This window comes from Carlito syrichta, unplaced genomic scaffold (genome assembly GCF_000164805.1).
Source record: "Carlito syrichta isolate Samal-C Ts95f unplaced genomic scaffold, Tarsius_syrichta-2.0.1 Scaffold309773, whole genome shotgun sequence".
In the NCBI taxonomy this organism is placed as follows: domain Eukaryota; kingdom Metazoa; phylum Chordata; class Mammalia; order Primates; family Tarsiidae; genus Carlito; species Carlito syrichta.
Window position 1 is genome coordinate 707,589 of NW_007253869.1, and position 24,865 is coordinate 732,453.

The following is a 24,865-nucleotide window of genomic DNA, read 5'->3' on the forward strand; positions in this document are numbered from 1 at the left end:
GAGCCCGCGGGTTTGAGACCCGCCTGGGCAACTTGGCGAGAGCTCATCTCTACAATAAATAAGAAAAAAAATTAGCCGGGCATGGTAGCACGCGCCTGTAGTTCCGGCTACTTGGAAGGCTAAGGCAGAAGGATCGCCGGAGCCCAGCAGGTGGAGGCTGCAGTGGCCGGGAGCATGCCACTGTACTCCAGTCTGGGCGACAGAGTGAGACTCCAACTCAAAAAAACAAAAACAAAAACAAAAAGCTTTTCTCTTGGCCAGGTTCAGTGGCTCATGCCTGTAATCCCAGCAATTTGGGAGGCAAAGGCAAGAGGACTGCCAGAGCTCACAGCGAAACCAGCCTGGGCAACTTGGCAAGACCTTGTCTCTACAATAAATCAAAACATTAGCCGGGCATGGCGGTGCCCACCTGTAGTTCCAGCTACTTGGAAAGCTGAGATAGAAGGATCACCTGAACCCAGCAGGTCAAGGCTGCAGCAGCCATGAGTGTGCCACTGCCCTCCAGCCTGGGCATCAGAGTAAGACTCCAACTCACACACACACACACGCACCAAAAGCTTTTCTCTTTAGGGTATGCCCCTGCTTTCTGACCTTTCTGCATGATGTCTATTCCTTTCCTATTGCTACTGTTATGAATTACCACGAACTTAGTGGCTTAAAACTATACAAACGTATTGTCTTACAGTTCTGGAAGTCAGAAGTCCTAAACTCAGGTGTCAGCAAGACTGCATTTCTTCTCAAGGCTCTTGGGAAGAATTACTTCCTTGCCTTTTCCAGCTTCTAGGGACCTCCTGCATTCTTTGGCTCATGGCTCCTTCTTTCATCTTCAAAGCCAGTGGCATAGCATCTTCAAGTCTCTTTCTCTCTCTCTCTCTTTGATCTATTTCCATAATCATGTCTTCTTTTGTAACTCTGACTCTCTGACTCCCTATTTTAAGGAAGGACTCCTTTGACTACATCAGGCTTTCTGACTAATTCAGGATAATCTCTCCATCTCAAGATCCTTAACTTAATCACACTTTCAAAGCTCCTTCTTCCATCTAAGATAAAATATTCACAAATTCCAGAGATGAAAATATCGTTATCATTAGAAAGGCCATTATTCTGCCTTCCACTGCTCCCTCCCTCCTGCTGTCATTTCCAAGGGGAGGAAGTGAAGGAGAGGCTTCTGTAATCCTGGAGATCAAAGTCTAAGGGTGAGGGCTGAGCACACCTTCTCTGCAGGGAGCCCATCCCCTCTGCAGTGCAGTGGACAAGGAAATTCCAGGTTTGTAGCAAGGATTCTGCATCTCTCTGCCAGTCCTATAGCTTTTCCAAAGGCAGTTGAGCCCGTATCTCCTACTGTGCAGTTGAGAGGCCCTGGACTCTGGGCAGGACTCTAGATGGCTGAATTCTGAGTTTTTCTCCTGCCTGCTTGATATTTGAGTTCTTCAAACTGGGAGGTTTAAGTAATCAACCCTGGCTACAGCATCTTCTTGGGGGCTTGTCTTTTTTTTTTGACTCGGAGTCTCACTCTGTCACCCAGGCCGGAGTGCAGTGGCACACTCACAGCCACGGCAGCCTTGACCTGCTGGAGTCAGGTGATCCTTCCGCCTCAGTCTTCCAAGCAGCTGGAACTACAGGCCTGCGCCACCACGCCCAGCTAATGTTTTGATTTTTTGTAGAGACAAGGTCTTGCCAAGTTGCCCAGGCTAGTCTCGAACCCGAACCCGTGAGCTCAGGCAATCCTCTCACCTCCACCTCCCAAAGTGCTGGGATTATAGGCGTGAGCCACCGCACTCGGCTTCTTGTCTTCTTAATAGTTTTCTCATTTTATTTATTTATTTATTTATTTTTTATTATTGAGTCAGAGTCTCACTCTGTCGCCCAGGCTGGAGTGCAGTGGCACGCTCATGGCCACTGCAGCCTCAACCTACTGGGCTCAGGTGATCCTTCAGCCTCAGCCTTCCAAGTAGCTGGAATTACAGGCACACTCCACCATGCCCAGCTAATTTTTTAATTTAATGTTGAGATGAGGTTTCACCAAGTTGCCCAGGCTGGTCTTGAACCTGTGGGCTCCTAAAGTGCTAGGATTGTAGGCGTGAGCCACTGTGCCCGGCCCATTTTATTTTTTTTACCCAGGCAGCAAGAGGGAAAGAGGGAAGAAAATGCCCAAGAATTACAGATACATCTGGGATTCCATAGGGGCCTCTGGAGAAGCAGCAACCACTCCCACAGCTAGATGACAGTAGACAAGAACCAGAGTCTTACGCCTTTTTATTCTGTCCATCTGGACCAAGATTATAAAGTTATCTGTGTTGCTGGGGTCATCTCCACGTATAGGAAATATCTGTGATTCCCCTGGGGCTGAGTTAGGGGTTTCTCATGATCACCCTCTAGCTTCCATGAATAGCTCTGCCATCACCACATTGGTCTTGTGGTCATCTCTTAGTTCACCCCTCACCCCCATTAGTTACACTGTCAACTTCCTGAGAGCAGGGACTGTGTCTTATTGATAACCTCCCCACCAACAGGTAGACCCTGTGTGGATGATGCATGGACAGATGGATGAAAAGCCCCTCACATTTCTTTTTTTTTTTTTTTTTTTTTTTAGTTGGAGTCTCAGTTGCTCAGACTGGAGTGCAGCGGCCGCTCCCAGCCACCGCAGCCTCGAGCTGCTGGGCTCCAGTGATCCTTCCGCCTCAGCCTTCCAAGTAGCCGCAACTACAGGCGCGCACTACCACGCCCGGCTAATTTTTGATTTATTGTAGAGATGAGGTCTCACCAAGTTGCCCAGGCGGGTCTCGAACCCGCGGGCTCAGGCAATCCACTCACCTCGGCCTCCCAAAGTGCTGGGATTACAGGCTGAGCCACCAAGCCCGGCTGCCCCTCACATTTCAAGCGGTGGTCCCCATCTACATGGGGCCTCCCTGAGGTCACTTTTTCTGGCATGCAGAATTCAGGGTCTAGCTGAGGAGAGAGAAAGAACATAGTCGTCAGCAACGGACAGGGGTGCCAGGCAGCAGACAGGCAGCAGCAGGACTCTTGAGCAGGGCAGGGGCTTGGCGGGCACCCACTGACCTTTCCTGTCTGGATGGTGGCTCAGGTTTCAGCCTGCTGTGTGGGAAGCTGTCTTGTGGTACCAGGAGACTGAAAGTGCCCTCTTTCCCCTCAGTCACATGCTGTGATCACCCAACTGCAGGGTGAAGGGTCAGACCTGGAGCCTGGAGCCATTGTTCCAAGGAGATGAGGTGTCGTGGCAGCCTGCCTACCCCCACCTCATTCTTAGAATGTCTCTTTTGCTTTCTGAAAGATCAGTGTAAAGGTGAAAGGTTAAATATTAGGTAAGGGCCAGATTCTTGGGAAGTGGTAGAGATAAGTTCAGGCAAGACAGAAGACACCTGCAGGGAGGTTATTTGACAAAGCGTCTCTATCCTTCCAACATCTCTGGGCAACCTAGGAGTACCACACAGCTGACTGTTTGAAGGAGTGTTTCTGCCTGCCTCAATAGGGTCCGTCTTATAAAGAGGTGATTTAATATTTTTTATCCTAGCACCAGGGAGGCAGCCACATTCTCCTTCCTGCTTGGGGGAATTTCTCTGAATTGTCCCATTCTGCCCTTGTTTTCCTCGCATTTTCTGTTACCTCCCCACCCTCCTGTCTCCTTCCCTTGGCCAAGGACTAATTTCTCCCGTGAGATCAAGATCCAGTTCCTTATTCTGTAATCCATACCTCTCTCTGGGGCTCTTGAGTCTTGTTCTTTAATCTTCCTTCCTTTATAAAGTCAATGTCCTTTATCCTTTAGTCATTATTGCTGTGTCTGCCTGAATTCTTGGGTACAGGGGCCCAACCTTGCACCCCACATGCCTCAGGGCCCTGGGGAGAAGCTGAGCTCACAGAACCTGTTGTTTAGAGTGATTTGAGTTGGATTGTCACCAGGCACATGATCCTGAAGTCCTTATTGAATTGAGTAAGATAACCCAAATGTGTATTTATCAGAATGTCTCAGTACATCTGGAACATTCAAGTATTTACAAAATGTTCTCCCTGTTCGGGCACTTAAAATCCTTCCTCTGACAACATGTTTTGATTCTCCTTATATGACACCATCTTGGATAACAGCCCCTCTGTGAGGAGTCGAGAGTTTCTACTCTTGAAGTCAAGCTACTCGTTGCCCTTTTGGCTCTGTGAAGCCAACTGGGGATTGTGTTGCCTGTTGAGGGAATTCCTGGGAAGCAGGGGAGATTGGGGTGCATCAAGAAATGTGTAGACTGAGATGATATTGGAAGGCTAATGAATTGTGGCATTTTAAAAACTTATTTATTAAATATTTGTTGAGGACTGCTATTTGCAGGTACCAGTGATATGCCCTGGGAATAAAAACATGAAAATGTCACAGTCCCTGCCCTGCTGGTCTACAAGCAGGAAAACAGAAACATTTTCATACAAATAAATGATGTGAACAAAGTGGTTTGGTGTTGTTCTAGAGAGAAGGAACAAATTTTGTTCCTTGCCTATAAAACACGACTGAGACAGCTTCTCTTAAAGGCACATTGTTAGGAATAAATGAAATTATAAATTATGAAGACTCACAGAACAGGTGACATTCGAGCTGGATCTTGAAAGATGAGGAGTTTGCCGGATGGGGATGGTACACAGGGGAAGGTTACAGATGGATAATGTCAGTACCTTCCTACCCTGCTGAAATGTTCTTGGAATCAGGAAAAGTTGAAAAATACTTGGAAAATAAAAGCACAGTTTAAGGATAAGGTATTGATAAAACTTGATTGGTCATTCAAGTGAAGTCAGAGCCCTGGATAGAGACTTCAGGCAAGAGAAATAGTCTCATGCTTTTTTACATGTGTGATGTGCATCTTTTGAGAACAAGGGGTGTCCTGGCTGCTGATTCAGGAGAAAAGGAAGCAGGAGGATTTTTTCCTCCTTTATTTTTAAGCACCTCGTAACCATCAGGGAATGGCAGCACAGAGCTCTGGTGGTTTGCTCCAGCAGTGTAGCCAGTATGACAGAGAGAGCCCCTCTCTGCCTAGTACTCAGCTTCTGAGCTCTCATCTAGTCATTGGGGTTACAAGTTGGAGTTTCATATCTCTGTGAGAATCCTGTGACTCTTGTGTAGGGAAACAGAGTTTTAAGAAGGAAAAAAACAACACACACCACCATGGAAGATATATAAATGGATGGTAAATAAGCCATGAAAACTTATTCAACATCACTAGCCATTAGGGAACTACAAACCAAGACCACAATGAAATACTACTATATGCCTATTTGAATAGCCAAAGTTTTTGAAACTGATAATACCACAAAGCAATAGCATTCACATTCATGGCTGGTGGGAATGCAAAGTGATATGGTCACTTTGGAAAACAGGCAGTTTCTTTTTTTTTCTTTTTAGAGTTGGAGTCTCACTCAGTTGCCCAGACTGGAGTGCCGTGGCCGCTTCCGGTCACCGCAGCCTCGCCTGCTGGACTCCGGCAATCCTTCCGCCTCAGCCTTCCAAGTAGCCGGAATTACAGGCATGCGCTACCACGCCTGGCTGATTTTTTGATTTATTGTAGAGATGAGGTCTCGCTGCCCAGGTGGGTCTCGAACCCGCGGGCCCAGGCAATCCACTCATCTCAGCCTCCCAAAGGCGTGGGATTACAGGCTGAGCCACCGAGCCCGGCAGTTTCTTATAATGTTAAATATACATTGACTATATGACCCAGAATCCCATTCCTAGATGTTTACTCAAGAGAAATGAAAACACCACTCAAAACCACTACGTTCCATGGGAAGATTTCTATGTAAGTGTTTCTAACAGCTTTATTCACAATAGTCCCAACTGGGAGCAGTTAAAATGTCCATCAGCTGGTAAATGGGAAAATGTGATGGACTCATATAATGGAATATTGTTTGACAATAAAAAGGGACAAATTACTGATATGTGCAGCAACATGAATAGATCTCAAAAGCATTATGTTAAGTGAAAGAAACCAGGCACAAAAGACTACATACTATATGATTCCATTAATGTGATTTTCTGGAAAAGACAAAACTACAGGGACAAATCAAATTAACAGTTACTAGAGGTAGGAGACGAGGATTGACTAATTGACTACAAAGGAGCATGAGGGAAATTTGGAGGGTTGGAAATGTTCTACATATTGACAGCAGTAGTGATTATACATTTGTTAAATCTCAACAAGCTATACACTTAAAAAGGTGAATTTTAGGCTGGGCATGGTGGCTCATGCCAGTAATCCCAGCACTTTGGGAGGCCGAGGTAAGAGGATTGCCTGAGCCCAGGGGTTCAAGACCAGCCTGGGCAACTTGGCGAGACCTTGTCTCTACAATTTAAAAAAAATTAGCTGGGCATGGTGGCATGCACTGGTGGTTCTAGCTACTTGGAAGGCTGAAGAGGAAGGATCACCCAAGTCCAGCTGGTTGAGGCCGTGGTGGCCCTGAGTATGCCACTGCATTCTAGTCTGGGAGCCAGAGTGAGACTACAACTCAAAAAAAAGGTGAATTTTACTAGATGTTGATTATGTCTCAATAAACCTAAATAACAAAAGATTCACCTAAAACTCTATTACCCCCAATCAGGAAGGTAACATCCAGGAGCCCACCAGCAGCTCAGGGCTCCCTTTGCCCAGATAATGACTTGAAGGCAAAACCCATACTTATACCCTGATCAGATGCTAATTTTTCCTTCAAAGCCAATGCCTGTACTTCTATGCCACCTTCTGGCTCCCAGCCCTGAGCAGGGCATGCTCTGACCAAGCTCTGATTTGGGGCAGGTAATCCCCATTTTTAATCCATTAACCTAGCTAAGGTTTTGGTCACAGGCTGAGCTTGTAGGGTGTTTGGCTCGCCTGTTGTAATCTCATCATCAGGAGCAAGGAGCATTTCTGCTTCTGTGCAGTGGACATCCCACAGGCACTTATGACCTCTGAGGATCTGTTTGGGGGTCTGTCATTTCAGTGCTTCTCACATGGGTCAACTGTGCCAGTGTGCGGTGGGCCACCCGAGTTCAAGACATCTTTACAGCTGGGAAGCTCCTGGCCTTGGCCCTGATCATCATCATGGGGGTTGTACAGATATGCAAAGGTGAGTGTCTGGGAAATAGCAGGGTCTCGCCCAACTTTCCACTTTTGCGTGTGCAAATCCTCTCAGCCCAGCTTTGGAAGTGAGATTTCCCAGTGCTGGCATGAGTGACTTTTCTTCTTCTTCCTTTTCCTCGGGGTGATTGGATGTAGGGACTGCTCACCCTAGACTGCAGAGGTCAGTTCTCCCATGCTCACCCCATTGCTCCAGCACAGTTGGGTAAAGACCCCAGACCTCTGGATTCCTGTCGCTGTTTTGCCCCAACCCCAGCAAAGTGCCCTGCATCTTATATTGTACCTTGGCCATATCTTACAATGAAAGAGAAGGAGAATTTTCTATGTTTCAGAATTACTTAATAATCTCTGCAAGAGAGAACTCTACATTCCTGGGGTCCCTGCCAACATTCCCCACTGGATTTGGCCCTTTCCAAGACTGAGTCTGTATTTGGTTTCCATGGGGCCCGTGGCACCACGAGGCTCTGCCTAGTGTCACTGCCTTGCGGAGAAAGTCAGATGACAGAGAGACTTCACACCCCCTCGCAAGCTGGAAGGCAGTGGTGGGGAGCCCAGATTTTTACTTGAGGAAACATAATTAAGTTCCTGCTATATAATGTGCCTGATTATTTTAATCAGTTGGATTAAGTTCTTTAGCAGGTTATATATTGTTTCCAGGAATTTAGACTTAAGGAAATCACCATGCTATCTTTTCAAAGATAGTGAGTTCCTCCTAATCTGCTCTCAATTCTTTCCTGGTCACTCTAATCTCCTTATTTCCTGTCCAAAAACTAGGTTACAGATGAGTAAATAACATGTGGTCAGTTACTCTGTATCTCATTACAACCTTAGTCTGCAGCCTGTTTTGAGGATCCACTGTGTGTAGGACACTGTGCTGAGGGCTGAAAAGGCAATTTAAAAGCTCTTTGCTAAAGGACCCTGACTCCAGGGAACCTATGCCTTGAAAAGAGAAACCAAGTACACTACACACCTCAGAAAGAGAGAAGAGGATATCAGCAAAGCAAGCAAGACAAACTTGAGGCCTGGTGTAGTGGCTCGCACCTATAATACCAGCACCTAGGGAGGCCTAGAAGGGAGGATTGCTTGAGGCCAGGAATTCTAAACCAGCCCGAGCAACATAGCAAGACCTGGTTTCTGTTTCATTACCAAAAAAAAAAAAAGCGGGGAGCGGTGGCACATGCCTATAATCTCAGCACTGAGGCAGAGGTGGGAGGATTGCCTGAGCCCGCAGGTTCATGACCAGCCTGGACAACGTGACAAGACTTCATCTCTACAATAAATCAAAAAATTAGCTGGGCATGGTGGTGCACACCTGTAGTTCCAGCTACTTGGAAAGCTGAGGTAAAAGGAACGCCTGAGCCCAGCAGGTCAAGGCTGTGGTAGCTGTGAACAGTGTGCCACAGCACTCCAGCCTGGGCGACAGAGTGTGACTTCAACTCAAAATATACAAAAAACAAGTTTGAACTAATGGGTTATGGAATCTTATGTTTGAGTGTCTGTTGTTCCAAATGGTTTCTTCAGGAAAATATGCAAACTTAGATATCAGGGCAGGTGTTCAGGAGACTGCCAAAGACTCTAATCCTGTGTTTCCAAAGCCCAATTTACCTTGGCCTTTCTTTCCAAGTAGCTCTGCATTTTTCTTCTTCTTTTTTCTTTTTTTTTTTTTTTTTTAAGTTGGACTCTCTGTCACCCAGGCTGGAGTGCAGTGGCACACTCACGGCCACCGCAGCCTCGACCTGCTGGGCTCTGGTGATCCTTCCGCCTCAGCCTTCCAAGTAGCTGGAACTACAGGCGCGCGCTACCACGCCTGGCTCATTTTGATTTATTGTAGAGATGAGGTCTCGCCAAGTTGCCCAGGTGGGTCTCGAACCTGCGGGCTCAGGCAATCCTCTCACCTCAGCCTCACAAAATGCTGGGATTATAGGCATGAGCCACCGTACCTGGCCAGCTTTGCATTTTTCAGAAGGAAAAGTCAGAGCTGTGCTTTGAACCTGAACCCCCATTTGGACTCATAGTTTCTAGGACCTTGGAGGTCCTAGACCTATATTTCCCTGCTCCTTTTAGCCCCACTTCTCCAGTACATTAGGTTCACTGGAGAGAAGACAAAGAACTGGTGCCATGGCCACAGGATGGAGCAAGAGACCAGTTGGGCAGGCCAGGGGCTGCCAACCCTCTGCCTCTCTCTGAGCTGCCTTCTGCCGCTGTGTCCACAGGAGAGTACTTCTGGCTGGAGCCAAAGAACGCATTTGAGAACTTCCAGGAACCCGACATCGGCCTCATTGCACTGGCTTTCCTTCAGGGGTCCTTTGCCTATGGAGGCTGGAACTTCCTTAATTACGTGACTGAGGAACTTGTTGATCCCTACAAGTGAGTTGAAATAGCCCAGCTCTTCCCCTCCTCCTTGAAGGGCCACAGCACCTGTTGCTGGAAGGAGGGAGCAGGTGTCCACTGCCCACTCCTCCTTCCCCCAGTCCCATTGTGTTGGTGGTCTGTTCTACCCTGAAGTGATAGTTCACTTCCCAGGAATTGAAACCATTTGCCATCCACCCTGCCCAGAAGAGAAAAAGGCTCCAGCGACTGTCCCTGAGCAGGTTAAAAGCTGAAAACTGTGCTGCAGTAACACCACTGCTTTAGAGAATGACCTGAGGCCTGAGAGACTCCCAGGCATTTTACCCGTGTGAGGACAGGCTGGTCTTTGTGTCTTTAGACAGGGGGAAGGTGCAATGGGGAGATTTGGGTCAAGAAGAGATCAACAGGTACGGCGCATATTTCCAGCCTAAGCTGTTTCATTTCATTTAAATTATTCTTCCTATATTGAGGCCGGGTGCAGTGGCTTATGCCTGTAGTCCCAGCACTGTAGGAGGCCAAGGTGGGAGGACTGCTTGAGCCCCGGAGTTCAAGACCAGCCTGGGCAACATAGTGAGACCTCATCTCTATGAAAAAATAAAAAAATTAGCTGGGCACGGTGGTGCGTGCCTGTAATCCCAGGATACTCTGGAGTCTAAGATGGGAGGATCACCTGCACCCAGGAGGTCGAGGCTGCTGTAAGTCATGATCATCATGATTATGCCACTGCACTCCAGCTTGGGTGACAGCGTGAGACTCCAACTCAAAAATAAATAAATTATTCTTCCTATATTGAGATAAAACCTACCTCCCAAGGGGAGGAAGGCTCACGGAAGGCTGCAAGGTTAACCTCAAACAGATAGGCAGAAGGCACTGCCTGGACCCCAGGGCAAGGCGGGCATCCCAGGTGCCAGCCCTGCCCCTCACCTCCTCTCCCTCTACAGGAACCTTCCCAGAGCCATCTTCATCTCCATCCCACTGGTCACGTTTGTGTATGTTTTTGCCAATGTTGCTTATGTTACTGCAATGTCCCCCCAGGAGCTGCTGGCATCCAACGCCGTTGCTGTGGTAAGAAATTGAAGTCTCTGTCTCTTACACCAGAAATGCCTGCTCAGCCCCACTCACTTTTCCCTGTTCTATGGCCTCCTGGAACTGGAAATCGTCCCCAGTCCTCAGGGTAGAAACCACAGATGTCCTCAGTGGGGCATCTTTACATGCAATCTTTAAGAGCAAATTGGTGGCTGGGTTGTACTACAGTGGCAAAACTGAGTCACTGCCTTGGAGATTGCATGGCTCAAGAAGCTAAAATATTTATTGTCTGACCCTTTACAGAAAGTTTGCTAGCTCCTGATGTAGGGCACTGTAAACTCTATATGTGATGATGGTGTAAAGGAGACAGGCTCCTCCTCAGAAAGACATGATCTTGCACAAGATGTGCCATTTCCCTCTGCCTCCATTTCCTCCTCTGGGAAATGTACAGCTCAACTCCGTCCCTCATCAGTGAAAAGTGGGTACTGGGGGAACAATTCAGAAGAAGGAGTGAGTTGTGCTCTTTAGGGAAAGAGATTATACTAGTGCAAGGGGTTGGGATCCTCACTATCCAAGAAGAACCTAGGAGCCATGTTGCTCCACACTTGCATCAGGCTGGATTCCATCCCACTCTGCCACATAGTATCTTCACTGGTCTTATCTCTGAAGACCGTACAGAAAGAGGCCCTCTCTGGCTGTGTAGCCAGCAGCCTTCCTCTCCTCAATACGGGACGATGAACCTGACTTAGAGAATATAGCAAAGACCGGTTCCCTGTATTTTATAGTCCTTCAATACATGAAGACTAGTCTATAGCTTCACAATCTTTCTCTTGCTCAGCCTAAGTCCTTATCATTTTGCCCCCAATTCATCTGCTTTTTTTTTTAATTTTTCTTTTTTTTCATCTGTTTTTATGAATTTTGACTTTCTCACCCTATAGTTGAGAGGCTCAAAAATTTGAGCTCACTGAGGCTCAAAAATTACAAAGTTTGCCCAAGTTCTCACAGCTCCTAGATGGAGGACTAGGATTTGAACCTAGATCTGCCTGCCTCCCAAGCCTGTGCTTCTCCCTGTGCTGGAGAAATCATACTATGTACGTGAGGCTTGAATTCACACCACTTGGCTTCCACTCCTGGTCCCTCTACTTCCTGGATGTATGATTTTGGGCAAGCTACTTAATCATGATGTACCTCAGTTCCCTCATCCGTAAAACAAGGATAATAAATCTTAGCTGCTTATTATTACCACCATGCACTGTCTCCTTCAGCTAATTAACCCAAAACATGCACTGACCCCCGCTATGTAATTGTTGTCGGGAGTGGCGGGCTCTCAGGAACTCCGCCAGAGCCAATCAGGAAGGGTGGAGAAGGAAGAGAAGCGTTCCCATCACAGCAATGGGGTGCAAGCTGAGGTGTAGGGAGAGTTGTAGCCTCTCCTTTTCTACTTATCCCCTTGTTTTCTCTCCCAGACTTTTGGAGAGAAGCTCCTAGGAGTCATGGCCTGGATCATGCCCATTTCCGTGGCCCTGTCCACATTTGGAGGAGTTAATGGATCTCTCTTCACCTCCTCCCGGTGAGTGCTGCCTGGGCCCTGCCCGGGCCAGGGGCCGCTCTGCTGTGCACATTGCTCTGTGTGTATCTGGTGGGCTTGTCTCTGTCAGCAGGGGTCTGTGTGGGCACCTGGATGGTAGGCTTGCAGAAGGGTGATGGCTCACATAAGGGTGTATGTGTCCGTGTGGATGCTGAGGGGTGTGTGCTGCTCACGTGGTCACCTACAATGTATGTGGCATAAAGGATCTAGGTGCTTCACATGTAGTGGCCACCTCATTTCAAAAGGGGCAGCAGACTAAGGAGGCCCCCCAGCCTGCCTGATACAGTCCCCGGTCAGGGGGTTGTGGTTAGCAGCAGGACAGTGTCTAGCTGCAGTCCCAGAGCCCCCGTTTATACTCATCTGGCAACAGGCTGCTGCTGACTAGAAAGGAATGCCTCCTGGGCCAGGAGGGAGACTTATGCCTGGGGCCTCTGGGTCTGGCCTCCCATGAATGTTCTGGAACCAAACCGATTGCTCTGGGGATGCAGGGCTCCTCCCCACTCAACAGACAGGCAGTTGTGGAGGCCTTTGCATGACCACCCTGAGACTCAGGTGGAGAATGCGAAGTGAGAGGGTGGGGAAGAAAAAAAAAGAGGCTTTCAGCCAAGACCCCTATCCCAAAACTCTGGGAAGCCAGAAGGTCCCAGCAGCTACCTCCACACAGCAAGGCATTTGGCCCCTCCTCTGTGTTCCTTCTTGCTGTCTTCAGAATGGGCTGTTCAGGAAGCAGAAGTTGAATGGTTTCCATTTGTATGGCTCGCGGGGCCTTCCCAGGGTTCTTAGAAAGGCTCCCTTCCCCTCAGGTCACAGTCCTGCTCAAAAGATGAGTCCCTGGCCGGGCTCAGTGGCTCAGCCTGTAATACCAGCGCTCTGGGAGGCCGAGGTGAGTGGATTGCCTGAGGCCGCGGGTTCGAGACCCGCCCGGGCAACTTGGCGAGACCTCATCTCTACAATAAATCAAAAATTAGCCCGGCGTGGTAGTGCGCGCCTGTAGTTCCAGCTACTTGGAAGAATCGTGGGAGCCCAGCAGGTCGAGGCTGTGGTGGCCGGGAGCATGCCACTGCACTCCAGTCTGGGTGACAGAGTGAGACTCCAACTCAAAAAAAAAAAAAAAAAATGAGTCCCTGGGTTCAGCTCTTTGGACAGCTGTCACAACAGGGAAGAGTTCCTGTGAAACGACAAGGGAATGCTATGTTTTCAGGACCCAGATAGGAAAGAGGTGGTGTGGGTGTCCTCTGTACCCCAGGACCCTATGACACTCACCCACAGCAACCTCGTGTGCGTGTTACACAGGAGCAGTGGCCATCTGGAGGCCCCAGCTGAGGGTGAGCGGTGGAAGAGCATGACCCATGAGGCTCCCTGGGATCTATTGGAAGAGGGGCTGGCTACAGTCGCTTTAGAGTGGGGTTTGTCCCTCAGGCAGGCCAAGCAGTGGTCTGCGTGCATGTGGTACAGTTGTGTGTGCATGCAGCAGACGGTGGCGCATGGTGTGCTTGGCCTCTGACTCAGAGACGAGACCTCAACCCTCCCTCCCCCCAGGCCTCCTTCGCTCATCCTTTCAGTTTCTCCTTTTCTTCCTTCTTCCTTCCCTCATTCTCTTACTCTTGTTTTTTGTGTTCTGGGGTATGGAGGGGACGATTCTTCCTGAGGAGTCAGAGTGTGTGTGGGTGTGTGTTATAGTTAATGTCATCGTCTCCTCCGTTGTCAGCTAGCTGGGCAAGGATTCTCTCTCGTGAACCTGACCCTTGCAAATGCTGTTGGAACTGGATGATTACCCGTGGTCCTGGCTGCATGTGGAGGAGGGATGTGAATGCGGCACCCTGGCTATGTGCACGATGAAGCCCATAGAGCACCTGAGGCTTAGTCTGGTGCATGAGGATGCACCCTAGAGGGGCCGTAGCATGGGGGAGAGTTGGGATGCGTGTAGCTGCCTGAAACTAGGGAGTCCATCATGGTCATTGCTTATGAGTACTTGGGGCCTACGGTCAACTCCCACACTTCTGACGAGCTGCTGCTGTTAGCTTCACTCTACCCATACACAAATTACAAAGTAAGTGACAGTTCTCTTTAGAACTCCCTGTGTGCAGAATTTGTGCCTTTTTGTCCCCATCACACCATCCCCTTTCTTTCATCTCTTGAGTGCTTCTTTCCCCAGAAAAAAGAAAAAGTATGGCTGGATGCAGTGGCTCACGCTTGTAATCCCAGCACTTTGGGAGGCCAGGGCGAGAGGATTGCCTGAGCTCAGGGATTTGAGAGAAGTCTGAGCAATATGGCGCGGGACCTTGTCTCTACAACAACAACAACAAAATAGTCAAGTGTGGTAGCGCACGTCTATGGTTCCAGCTACTTGAAAGGCTGAGGCAGAAGGACCCACTAAGCCCAGCAGTTCGAGGCTGCAGTGACCGTGAGCGTGCCATTGCCCTCCAACCTGGGTGACAGAGTGAGACTCGACTCAAAAAAAAAAAAAAAAAAAGAAAAAAGAAAAAGTGGTCTAATTTGTACTAATATGTAAGGGACTGCTAACTGCTTATAGTATTCTCTTAGGAGAGAGGAAGGGAAGAAGAGCTGCTTTTTATGTTAAACATTTTTATTGATACATAATGTATGTACATATCTTCAGGGTACATGTATATTTTGATATATTTATATGATGTGTAAAGATCAAATCAGGGTGACTGGGATATCCATAACTGTAAATATTTATCTTTTCTTTAAGGTAGGAACATTCAAATTGTTCTCTTTAAAAAAATGAACTGCATATACTAAAAAGTTTCTCTTTTTATAAATAACTTTTAAATATCAATATCCTAGCCAGGCTCGGTGGCTCAGCCTGTAATCCCGTGCCTTTGGGAGGCTGAGGTGAGTGGACTCCAACTCAAAAATAAATAAATAAATAAACTTGCAAATTTAAAAAATAAATAAATAAATATCAATATCCTATTCATGATATCGTACTGTAGCTTCACAGTATGTTACCAATGGGAGAAACTGGGTAAAATATACATTAGATCTCTCTGTAGTATTTTTTTTTTTTTTTTTTTTTGAGTTGGAGTCTCACTCTGTCACTCAGACTGGAGTGCAGTGGCTGCTCCCGGCCACTGCAGCCTCGACCCGCTGGGCTCTGGTGATCCTTCCGCCTCAGCCTTCCAAGTAGCTGGAACTACAGGCACGCGCTACCACGCCTGGCTCATTTTGATTTATTGTAAAGATGAGGTCTTGCCAAGTTGCCCAGGCGGGTCTCGAGCCCGCGGGCTCAGGCAATCCACTCACCTCAGCCTCCCAAAGGCACGGAATTACAGGCTGAGCCACTGAACCCGGCTTCTTTTATTTTTTATTTTTAGTTGGAGTCTCACTCTGTCACCCAGACTGGAGTGCAGTGGCCGCTCCTGGCCACTGCAACCTCGACCTGCTGGGCTCTGGTGATCCTTCCGTCTCAGCCTTCCAAGTAGTTGGAACTACAGGCGCGCGCTACCACGCTTGGCTAATTTTTGATTTACTGTAGAGATGAGGTCTCTCCAAGTTGCCCAGGCGGGTTCAGGCAATCCACTCATCTCAGCCTCCCAAAGCACGGTATTACAGGTTGAGCCACAGAGCCCGGCTTGTAGTATTTCTTACAACTACATGTAAGTCTACAAGTATCGCAAAATAAAAAGTTTAATTTCTTAAAAAGTTAAAAAATAATTTTTATTCTGATTATAAATGTTCCATCTATTTTAGAATTTTTAAAATTTTTCTATGAAATATTAGGAAGATGTCTGGGCATGGTGGCTTATGCCTATAATCACAACGAGAGGATCGCTTGAGCCTAGAAGTTCTAGATCAGCCTGGGCAACACAGTGAGACCTTGTCTCTGGGGTAAATAAATAAAGTAGGAAGTACATTAATCATAATCCCACCACCCAGAGACTATCAGCTGGCATTTTAATGTATTGTTACAGGCCCATAGTCTCTGGAATCATAATTTCCTATTTTTTTCATCTAACGTTATATTGCGAGCTTGTTCTCCTGTAATCAATTTTTTTCCAAAATATTATGATGACTGTATAATATTTCATCCATCTTATAGATATACTAGACTTTTTTGTTTTTGAGTCAGAGTCTCACTCTATCGCCCAGGCTGGAGTGCAGTGGCATACTCGCGGCCACCACAGCTTCAACCTGCTGGGTTCAGGTGATCTTTCCATCTCAGCCTTTCAAGTAGCTGGAAACACAGGCATGTGCCACCAGGCTCAGTTGATTTTTTGGTTTATTGTAAAGAGGAGGTTTCACCATGTTGCTCAGGCTGGTCTCGAACCCCTGAGCTCAGGTAATCCTCTCACCTCCACCTCCCAAAGTGCTGGGATTACAGGTGTGAGCCACCGTGCCTGGCTAGGTATACTAAATTTAATCAACCTTCTGCTGTTAGACACTTAAGATGTTTCTAACTTTTTTCTATCAGAACATCTTTGTATTTATACCTTTCACCAGCTCAACTCTCTATCCATTTCTTTAGGATGTCTTCTTGGGAACAGAATAAGTAGCTCTAAAGATATAGATATAGATATAGATATATATAGATATATATATAGATATATATAGATATATATAGATATATATAGATATAGATATATATAGATATATATAGATATATAGATATATATATTTTTTTGAGTTGGAGTCTCACTCTGTCGCCCAGACTGGAGTGCAGTGGCCGCTCCTGGCCACCGCAGCCTCGACCTGCTGGGCTCTGGCGATCCTTCCGCCTCAGCCATCCAAGTAGCCAGAATTACAGGCGTGTGGTACCACGCCCGGCTAATTTTTTGATTTATTGTAGAGATGAGGTCTCGCTGCCCAAGCGGGTCTCGAACTCGCGGGCTCAGGCAATCCACTCACCTCAACCTCCCAAAGGCGCGGGATTACAGGCTGAGCCACCAAGCCCGGCTTAAGATATACTTTTTAAGTACAATTTACATATAGTAAAATACATAGATCATAAATGTTCAATTTGATGGGATCTGTGGGGTTTTACTGTTTGTGCTTTTTTTCCTCTTAAACAATGCTCACTATATTGCTCAGGCTGACTTCAAACTCCTGGGCTCAAGTGATCATCCCACCTCAACCTCCTGGGTAGTTGAGGCTACAGGTGTGTATCACCATGCCTGGCTTCAATTTGATGAGTTTTGACAGCTGTACACAGCCATGTAACCATCACCCAAAACAAGATATAGAACACTTCCACTACCCATTCCCCACCCCCACAGAAGATACCAAATACAATAATAATGTTTTTAAAGCTATCCATGACCTGGCACGATGGCTCACGCCTGTAGTCCCAGCACTTTGGGAGGCAGAGGCGAGAGGATTGAGACCAACCTGAGCAACATGGCGAGACCTCATCTCTACAATAAATCAAAAAATTAGGCCGGGCTCAGTGGCTCAGCCTGTAATCCCAGGCTTTGGGAGGCCGAGGTGAGCGGATTGCCTGAGCCCCGTGGGTTCGAGACCCGCCTGGGCAACTTGGCGAGACCTCATCTCTACAATAAACAAAAAAAAAGTCAGCCGTGTGTGGTAGCGCATGCCTGTAGTTCCAGCTACTTGGAAGGCTGAGGCAGAAGGATCGCCGGAGCTCAGCAGGTCGAAGCTGCAGTAGCCGGGAGCGGCCACTGCACTTGTGACAGAGTGAGACTCCAACTCAAGAAAACAAATAAACAAAAAAAAAATTAGCCAGGTGTGATGGCACACACCTGTATTCCAGCTACTTGGAAGGCTGAGGTGGAAGGATCACCTGAGCCCAGCAGGTCAAGGCTGCAGTGGCCATAAGCATGCCACTGCACTCCAGCCTGAGTGACAGAGTGAGACTCTGACTCAAAAGAAAAAGAAAAAAAGCTGTCCATGTGCAGTTCAGTCCTGGTGTGTCAGGGAATCTGTATCCCTTAAGGATGGGGAGGCATGCTTTTAAAGAAGTAGAGACCCTAGGGAAGAGAGAGAGGCTGCTCCTGCAGCTTTCCTAGCATTGGTAGCTCCCCACAGAGTGATGGTACAATCATCAGTAACCCTGAGCCACCCAGACTACACTCAGGGTCTCCACACATCCGAGATTCGTCCTCGTATCCACTGGCTTCCTCTGGTTTGCCTGCACCTGAATTTGTGGACACAAGTCCTGTGACTAGTGGGCTGGAAGGTGTGCATGCAAGGGTGGGTAACTGGTTGGAAGAGGATGCTTCTGTATCTGCAGAAGGTGAGCATGAGTAAGGGAGCTGGGGCTTGGTGGTCCATGGCTTATCTCAGGCTGATGTGCTTTTCTCCCTGCCAGACTGTTCTTTGCTGGAGCCAGAGAGGGCCACCTTCCCAGTGTGTTGGCCATGATCCATGTGAAGCGTTGCACCCCAATTCCAGCCCTGCTCTTCACAGTAAGGGTCCTCCCTGCTACCAGCCCTATACATAGCCTCCCTCCCTTTCTTTATGCCCACTCTAAGCCGGAGTTCATACTTTCCACACACTCCTGTTACCCTTCTGGTCTATTCTAGGCCCCACTGGGTCTTAAACAGTCTGGCAAATGACAATCATCATCTGTTAATATCAAGAGATATAACAAGAAAATCCCTGAGTCCTGAAATATCTATGCCTCTCAGGCTGATTCATTTCCATTCTCCCATCCTTTTGGATCAGACTGAACTGACAGCCTCAGAATTCTACAGCCTCACAGAGAAACTTCTCCCCTGGCTGTCCTCACACCAGTTACCTTAAGGTCGAGGTACTGAGCCACTACTCCTGGCTGGTTCCTGCACACACCCAGCTCTCCCCATCAAGCTTCAGGGCACCCTGACAGTATCTTGGGAAACATAATTGAAACAAATCTGGCATTAAGGATATACCAAATTAGAAAAATCATAGGCTAGGCATGGTGACTCAAGCCTATAATTCCAACACTTTGGAGGCCAAAGTGAGTGAATTGCCTGAGCTCACAGTTCGAGAACAGCCTGGGCAACTTGGCGAGACCTCATCTCTACGATAAATCAAAAATTAGCTGAGTGTGGTAGCGCACACCTGTAGTTCTGGCTACTTGGAAGGCTGAGGCAGAAGGATCACCTGAGCCCAGCAGGCTGATGCTGGGGTGGCCATGAGCATGCCACTGCACTGCAGCCTGGGCAATGGAGGGAGACTCCAACTTAAAAAAAAGAAAAATCATAAAGAAAAGAAGATGGATAAACTGAAGATGGAGAAAAGGAAACATGGAATGGGGAAGAAGTGGGAGTAAAAATGTCCCCAGACCAGAATCATTTAGAGAGCACCAAAGGAAGGAACAAAGACTTGTCCCCATTGAGTCTTTTGAGTTATTTTTATTTTCCTCATGGATCCTGAATAAAACATTAAAAATGACTTTGGTCCACCGGAGAGGCAGTTAGAAATCAGGATCACAGAGCTCTTGGGAGTCAAGGGCATTATACTACATTGGGGGAATATCAGAATGTTAAGATATGGAAGGAAGGTCACCTTGACTGGCTAGTTGTGAAAAGAAGACAATACTCCCTGTGGACCACACGTCCTGTTTTGTTTTTAGTTTGAGCCGTCGGTCAGTATTGTGACTGCAAGGTGGTTACAGCAAGAATCAGGCCTATTTACCCATTAAGATCTCCTTGATTGGGCGCAGTGGTTCATACCTATAATCACAGTACTTTGGGAGGCCGAGGTGTAAGAATTGCCTGAGCCTGCGGGTTCGAGACTAGCCTGGGCAGCTTGGCGAGACCTTGCCTCTACAATAAATAAAAAAATTAGCCGGGCATGGTGGCATGTGCCTGTAGTTCCAGCTACTTGGAAGGCTGAGGCAGAAGGATCGCCTGAGCCCAGCAGGTCGAGGTTGCGGTGGCCAGGAGCGTGCCACTCCCCTCCAGCCATCTTGCCCTCCAGCCATCCTGGGTGACAGAATGAGACTCCAACTCAAAAATATATATATATATTCTTGATCATCCTTACCATCAGATCTCGCAGGAGAACTGAACCTTGCATTGGTCTTCACAGATTCTCAGAGGAGAAGAGTGTGGTTCCAAAAGAGTCACGAAGATTATGTTGAAGTTGAAAAGTGAACACTATAGAGCAAACCTCCTAGGGATGTTATGAGGGTTAAATGAGTTAATATTTGTAGAATGCTTAAAATAGGACTGGGCACATAGCAAGTGCTACATAACACCAGTTTTAAAATAAAGAGAAGAAAGGAAGAAAACTAGATTAGATGACTCAGCCAGGAGAAAGGATGCGGGCAAGAATAAAGCTTTAATCTGCAGCTAACAATCTTCCCTAAGGGATTCAAAAAAATAAATTAGCTAAAAAAAAAAAGAGAAAGCAAAAGAAATTAGTTCAAGCAGTAACCAACAGAGAACTATAAATGAGAGCTGATACAGAGCCAAGTAATATCAGCATGGCTGATCCAGCTGTTTATAGCCAGTGTTCATTCTGGATTGGCCTAGTGCCCATGCTATACCAGTGGTTAAATATCTTTTGATTATCAGCCCTGTAAAAAGAATGAACTTCCTAGCAATAAGGGTGTTACTAACAGCCTGGATTACCAGGGGAGGTTGGAAAGTCTCCATTTTGAGACATGCATTATAAAATGGCACCATCTGCATGGAGGCAGGAAAACAGCCCCTGACCTGTAATACTAGTCTCCGAATACCTTTCTGATCACTGATGAGCTCCTCCCACTCCCCCAGTGCATCTCCACCCTGCTGATGTTGGTCACCAGCGACATGTACACACTCATCAACTACGTGGGCTTCATCAACTACCTCTTTTATGGGGTCACAGTTGCTGGACAGATAGTCCTTCGCTGGAAGAAGCCTGACATCCCCCGGCCCATCAAGGTGAGAGAAACTCCCTTTGGGGTCTTTATGGTTTTAGCTGCAGCTCAGGTTTTTAAAATCACCTCATTCTCAGCTGCTGACCATAGATCATCACCTCTGTGATAGCAACAGACCCTTTGGGAAGCAAGGGCCATATGTGAATGGGATAGCCAGAGCAAATTGCAGCTGGGGAATAAGATTAAGTGTTACTTTCTTTCTTTTTTTTTTAATTTTAAAGATGTGAGGTACAATTCAGGGTTAGGTATACAAATGGTCGTTGTACAGGTAAAGTTTGGGCTTCACTTTGGTCCCTATGCCTCCTGGTTTGAGATCAGGTACCCCTGGCAGTTTCCCACTACTGCCAATCCCTTTCTTACAGCATTATGATAATTGTTCAAGGTCTGCTTATGAGTGAGAACATGTGACACTCAGTTCTTTGTTTCTGTGATAGATCACTGAGTATTACAGACTCTAAATTCATCCAAGTTGCTGTGAAGTTCATAATTTTGTCCTTCTTTATGGCTGCATAACATTCCATCTTGTGTATGTACCACATTTTTTAATCCAGTCTACTTTCGATGGGCAGTATGGTTGGTTCAAGTGTTACCTTGAACGTGTCATTCCTCTGTTTCCTACCACTCAAAGCCTTAAACTCCAACTGACTTTTCAAGGCTCTCTTATCTCCCCAGCACTTCCTCCCTGTCCCTCCAGATAGCTATGTTCACTGTGTGCTGTGTCTCCATCCCAAAATGAGTTTCTTTCTCCCAACTGCCTATCTAAATTCTAACCATTTTCCAAATGGGCCTCAATGCCACCCCTTTTTTGAAGCTTTCCAATCCACTTCAGCTCTCCGTGATCCTCCCTTATTAAGCCTTTGGCCCTATACATAGCTGTGTGCTCAGTGAACTAATGCTGCAAGAAATAACTTTGTGAGAGGAATAAAAGGGATTGTCAGAACAAGATATGCTAGAGTGTTATGGGTGTCATTCTCCTACAAATTAGAATAATAGAGCATAGCTCAGAGCTATTTGAACAATCCTATTCTAGAAACAGAGACTGGCTGCTTCTAGAAGATTCTTTCAGCTGAGAAAGGCTCTCCAGATCTCTCAGTGGCATTTCCACTGCCACTTTTCTTCCACTCTCAGAAAACCTGCTAGAGGGAAAAGAAGGTAGAATAACCCTACTTCCCCACAACATGTACCCCCTCTGAGAAGGAGGAAAAAGGCAGTCGAATCAAGACTGCCACTGGAGCCCTGAAGATGAGGTGGTCAATAAGGAGGGGGAAGCCCTGGAGCTCAGCCTCCTTCTGAACTAAAGTCAAAGCCCCAGGCTGTCTTACACTGTGCTAAGTTTCCTGATCTCTTGAGTCTTGGTAGGTTTTTATCAAAGTGAGGCTGATCCTGGTGAGAGGGATGGACATTTGCCACACTGTGCCCAGCCACAGCACGTGTGTAGAAGTGGGCGAGGAGCAGGGAGCCTGTCCGACCCAGGTCATTTCCTTCCTGCGCCTTGTGCACTGCTCCACCTCCCCTCTACCCTAGGACCTCAGTGGACACACACCACTGTACCAGCAAGCCTCTCAACCATCATGGGCTTCTCGAGCTGCCACAGGCACATGGCATGGATGATGGGGCCTTGTCTGACCCCACCCAGGAAGAAGGACATGGGCGATTGTTTCTGTCCCTGCCTAGTACCCCCCATCCTCCTCCTGTCCCACTGCCCAAGTTCATCAACATTTGTTGACACAGCACCTGCCCATCAAGGCTGATGTAGGAGCCACAGAGCTGAGTGAAGTCCAGCCTTTGCCCTTTGTTTCCCTGTGGATGAAGAATAGAGAGGGTAACCGATCCTGGGGTCTGTGGGAACCACGGGGGCCACACAGTTCACAGTGCTTTGCGCCTCTACTCCACAGATCAATCTGCTGTTCCCCATCATCTACCTGCTGTTTTGGGCCTTCCTGCTGGTCTTCAGCCTGTGGTCGGAGCCAGTGGTGTGTGGCATTGGCCTGGCCATCATGCTGACAGGAGTGCCCGTCTATTTCCTGGGTGTTTACTGGCAACACAAGCCCAAGTGTTTCAATGACTTCATTGGTGAGTTGTTGGAGGCTCTGGGTAGCTAGAGGGCCTCCTGGTCTGGAATGGAGTAGTCAGTGATCAAGCAGGGGAGCCACCCAGGATCAGGAGGCTGGGTTCACCTTCACCTGAGTCTGCAGAGCTCTGGGGGAAGGAGTCAGGGGCAGGAGAAACAGATGCCTCCCCAGAAACGTCTGAGGAGAGAACAGTTATTTGCACACAGACCTCTGACCTGCAAGAACAGGCAGCCTGTCAGCCATTCTGCAGGAGCTGTCCGGGCTGGGTGGAAACCAGCGTAGACTCTGGAGTTGGGGGTCAGTGGGCACAGGGAAGGTGAAAGGCTGGGGCCTTGATGAGCAAAGGGCAGCCAACAGAAAATGCAGGAGGTGGAGGTGGCCATCTCCTGGAGAGGAGGAGGGATCTCCTAAAGGCACTGACTACTGTGCTGAGGCAAAACCTGGGGTGGGAAAGCTGGAAAGGGCTGTGGCCTGGTTGGCCAGGTTGGTGGGTTACTCAGCACTGACCTGGTTTCTACGTGATGTCCTTCTACAGAGTTGCTGACCCTGGTGAGCCAGAAGATGTGTGTGGTCGTGTACCCCGAGGTGGAGGGGGCCTCGGGGACAAAGAAGACGAGTGAGGACACAGAAGAGCAGCGGCAGCCCATCTACCAACCCAGTCCCACCAAGGACAAGGACTTGGTGGGGCAGCCCCAGTCCTGAGGACTGCCATCCCCTCCACTGGCTACTCCCTCCTTCTTCCCCCTTGCTGTCCTACTTCCCTGCCTGGGTCCCCCAAACACACACATCCTCCTCTGCTTCTGTCAGGTGGGGGTAGGACCTAGGTGTGGATGGTGAGAAGTTATCAACAAAATCATCGACATTTGTACCCAAAGAATCAATCTCTCATCCCCAGGGCCTGTGTCTCAGCCCTCACCCCAGTGTTACCCACGCTCCAAGCAGCTGGAAGAGGAGGGAGATGCCATGGGTGCCTCACAGGGCCCTCCCTCTCAGGCCACACCCTCCATTGCCTCTTCAGGAGCCCGAGTTCACTACTGCCTTTCCTCCCCATTCCTGAGCCAAGGAATGCCTCCCTTCAGAGAGGAGACGCAGCCACCGTGGGTTGGTTGGGGAGGCACGGGCTCAAGCAGTTCTGTCACCATGGAAGGTCAGCTGGAGAAACCCAAGGCCCTCTCTGTTCACCAGGGACGCAAAATCAGAGGGGATGCTTCCCTCTGCCCTCTTCCCCACCCCTCCCTGCCAAACCTCCACCCACCCCAGCCTGGGCTCCCTGTCCAGAGTTAGGTTCCCTTCAGGACACCACCTCCCACTGAGTGAAGGACCAACTGAGAACTGCCCCCAACCGCAAGCCAGGCCTATGGATCATATTAGGAAAGGCTCAGATTGCAGAAACCAAGCCCTGCCCCTGCCTCCTGCATCCTGCCCCCAGTGTGGTGCCAAAACTTCCAGAAGCCAGAAGGAAGCCAGAAAGTCGTCGTCTTTTAATGTAGTGAGCATCTCTCTCCTAAAGACAAAGTAGCTCAGCAGCTCCTTCCTCCCCACCCATAGGAAGGGGCAGTCACCCTGTTATCCCTGCAGCCACACCCCACACACCCACACAGAGCCTGGCGCCTCCCCCACCCCCCCATGCCCTTTTCCTCCTTTCTGGACCTTGGCTCAGGGCCGGTTGTGAAGGATTCCCAAACTCTTCAGGCCTGAAGTTGGAGCCAGATCAGCCTTAAGTCACCTCCCAGCCAAGAACTGAGCCTAAAAATACTCCCTTATTTCTAAGCCTCAGGACAGACCTGGTATTAGATGGCTTCCCTGGGAGGAAGGGCGCTTTCCCACCTCCCCAGGGGTGCCCATTCCACAATGGAGAAGGGGGAGAGCATGTTTTCTGAAGGCCAGTTCCTCTCCCCTC

At 48.2% G+C, this 24,865-nt stretch overlaps 1 protein-coding gene across 3 annotated transcripts in view; it reads left to right on the forward strand.

Moving 5' to 3' along the window:
• SLC7A8 (solute carrier family 7 member 8) overlaps window positions 1-24,194 on the forward strand; it is a 64,557-nt gene extending 40,363 nt beyond the window's left edge. Inside the window, exons 4-11 of one of the 3 annotated variants that reach the window (XM_008067790.2) lie at window positions 6,961-7,086; window positions 9,311-9,464; window positions 10,388-10,511; window positions 11,939-12,042; window positions 18,353-18,449; window positions 20,748-20,897; window positions 22,789-22,966; window positions 23,501-24,194. In XM_008067790.2, coding sequence (XP_008065981.1) covers window positions 6,961-7,086; window positions 9,311-9,464; window positions 10,388-10,511; window positions 11,939-12,042; window positions 18,353-18,449; window positions 20,748-20,897; window positions 22,789-22,966; window positions 23,501-23,667 — 1,100 coding nt within the window. In that variant the 3' untranslated portion in view covers window positions 23,668-24,194. The remainder of the gene's footprint in view (window positions 1-6,960; window positions 7,087-9,310; window positions 9,465-10,387; window positions 10,512-11,938; window positions 12,043-18,352; window positions 18,450-20,747; window positions 20,898-22,788; window positions 22,967-23,500) is intronic. The other 2 variants (XM_021717479.1, XM_021717480.1) reach the window with 2 other exon arrangements.
• The last annotated feature ends 671 nt before the right edge of the window (window positions 24,195-24,865 follow it).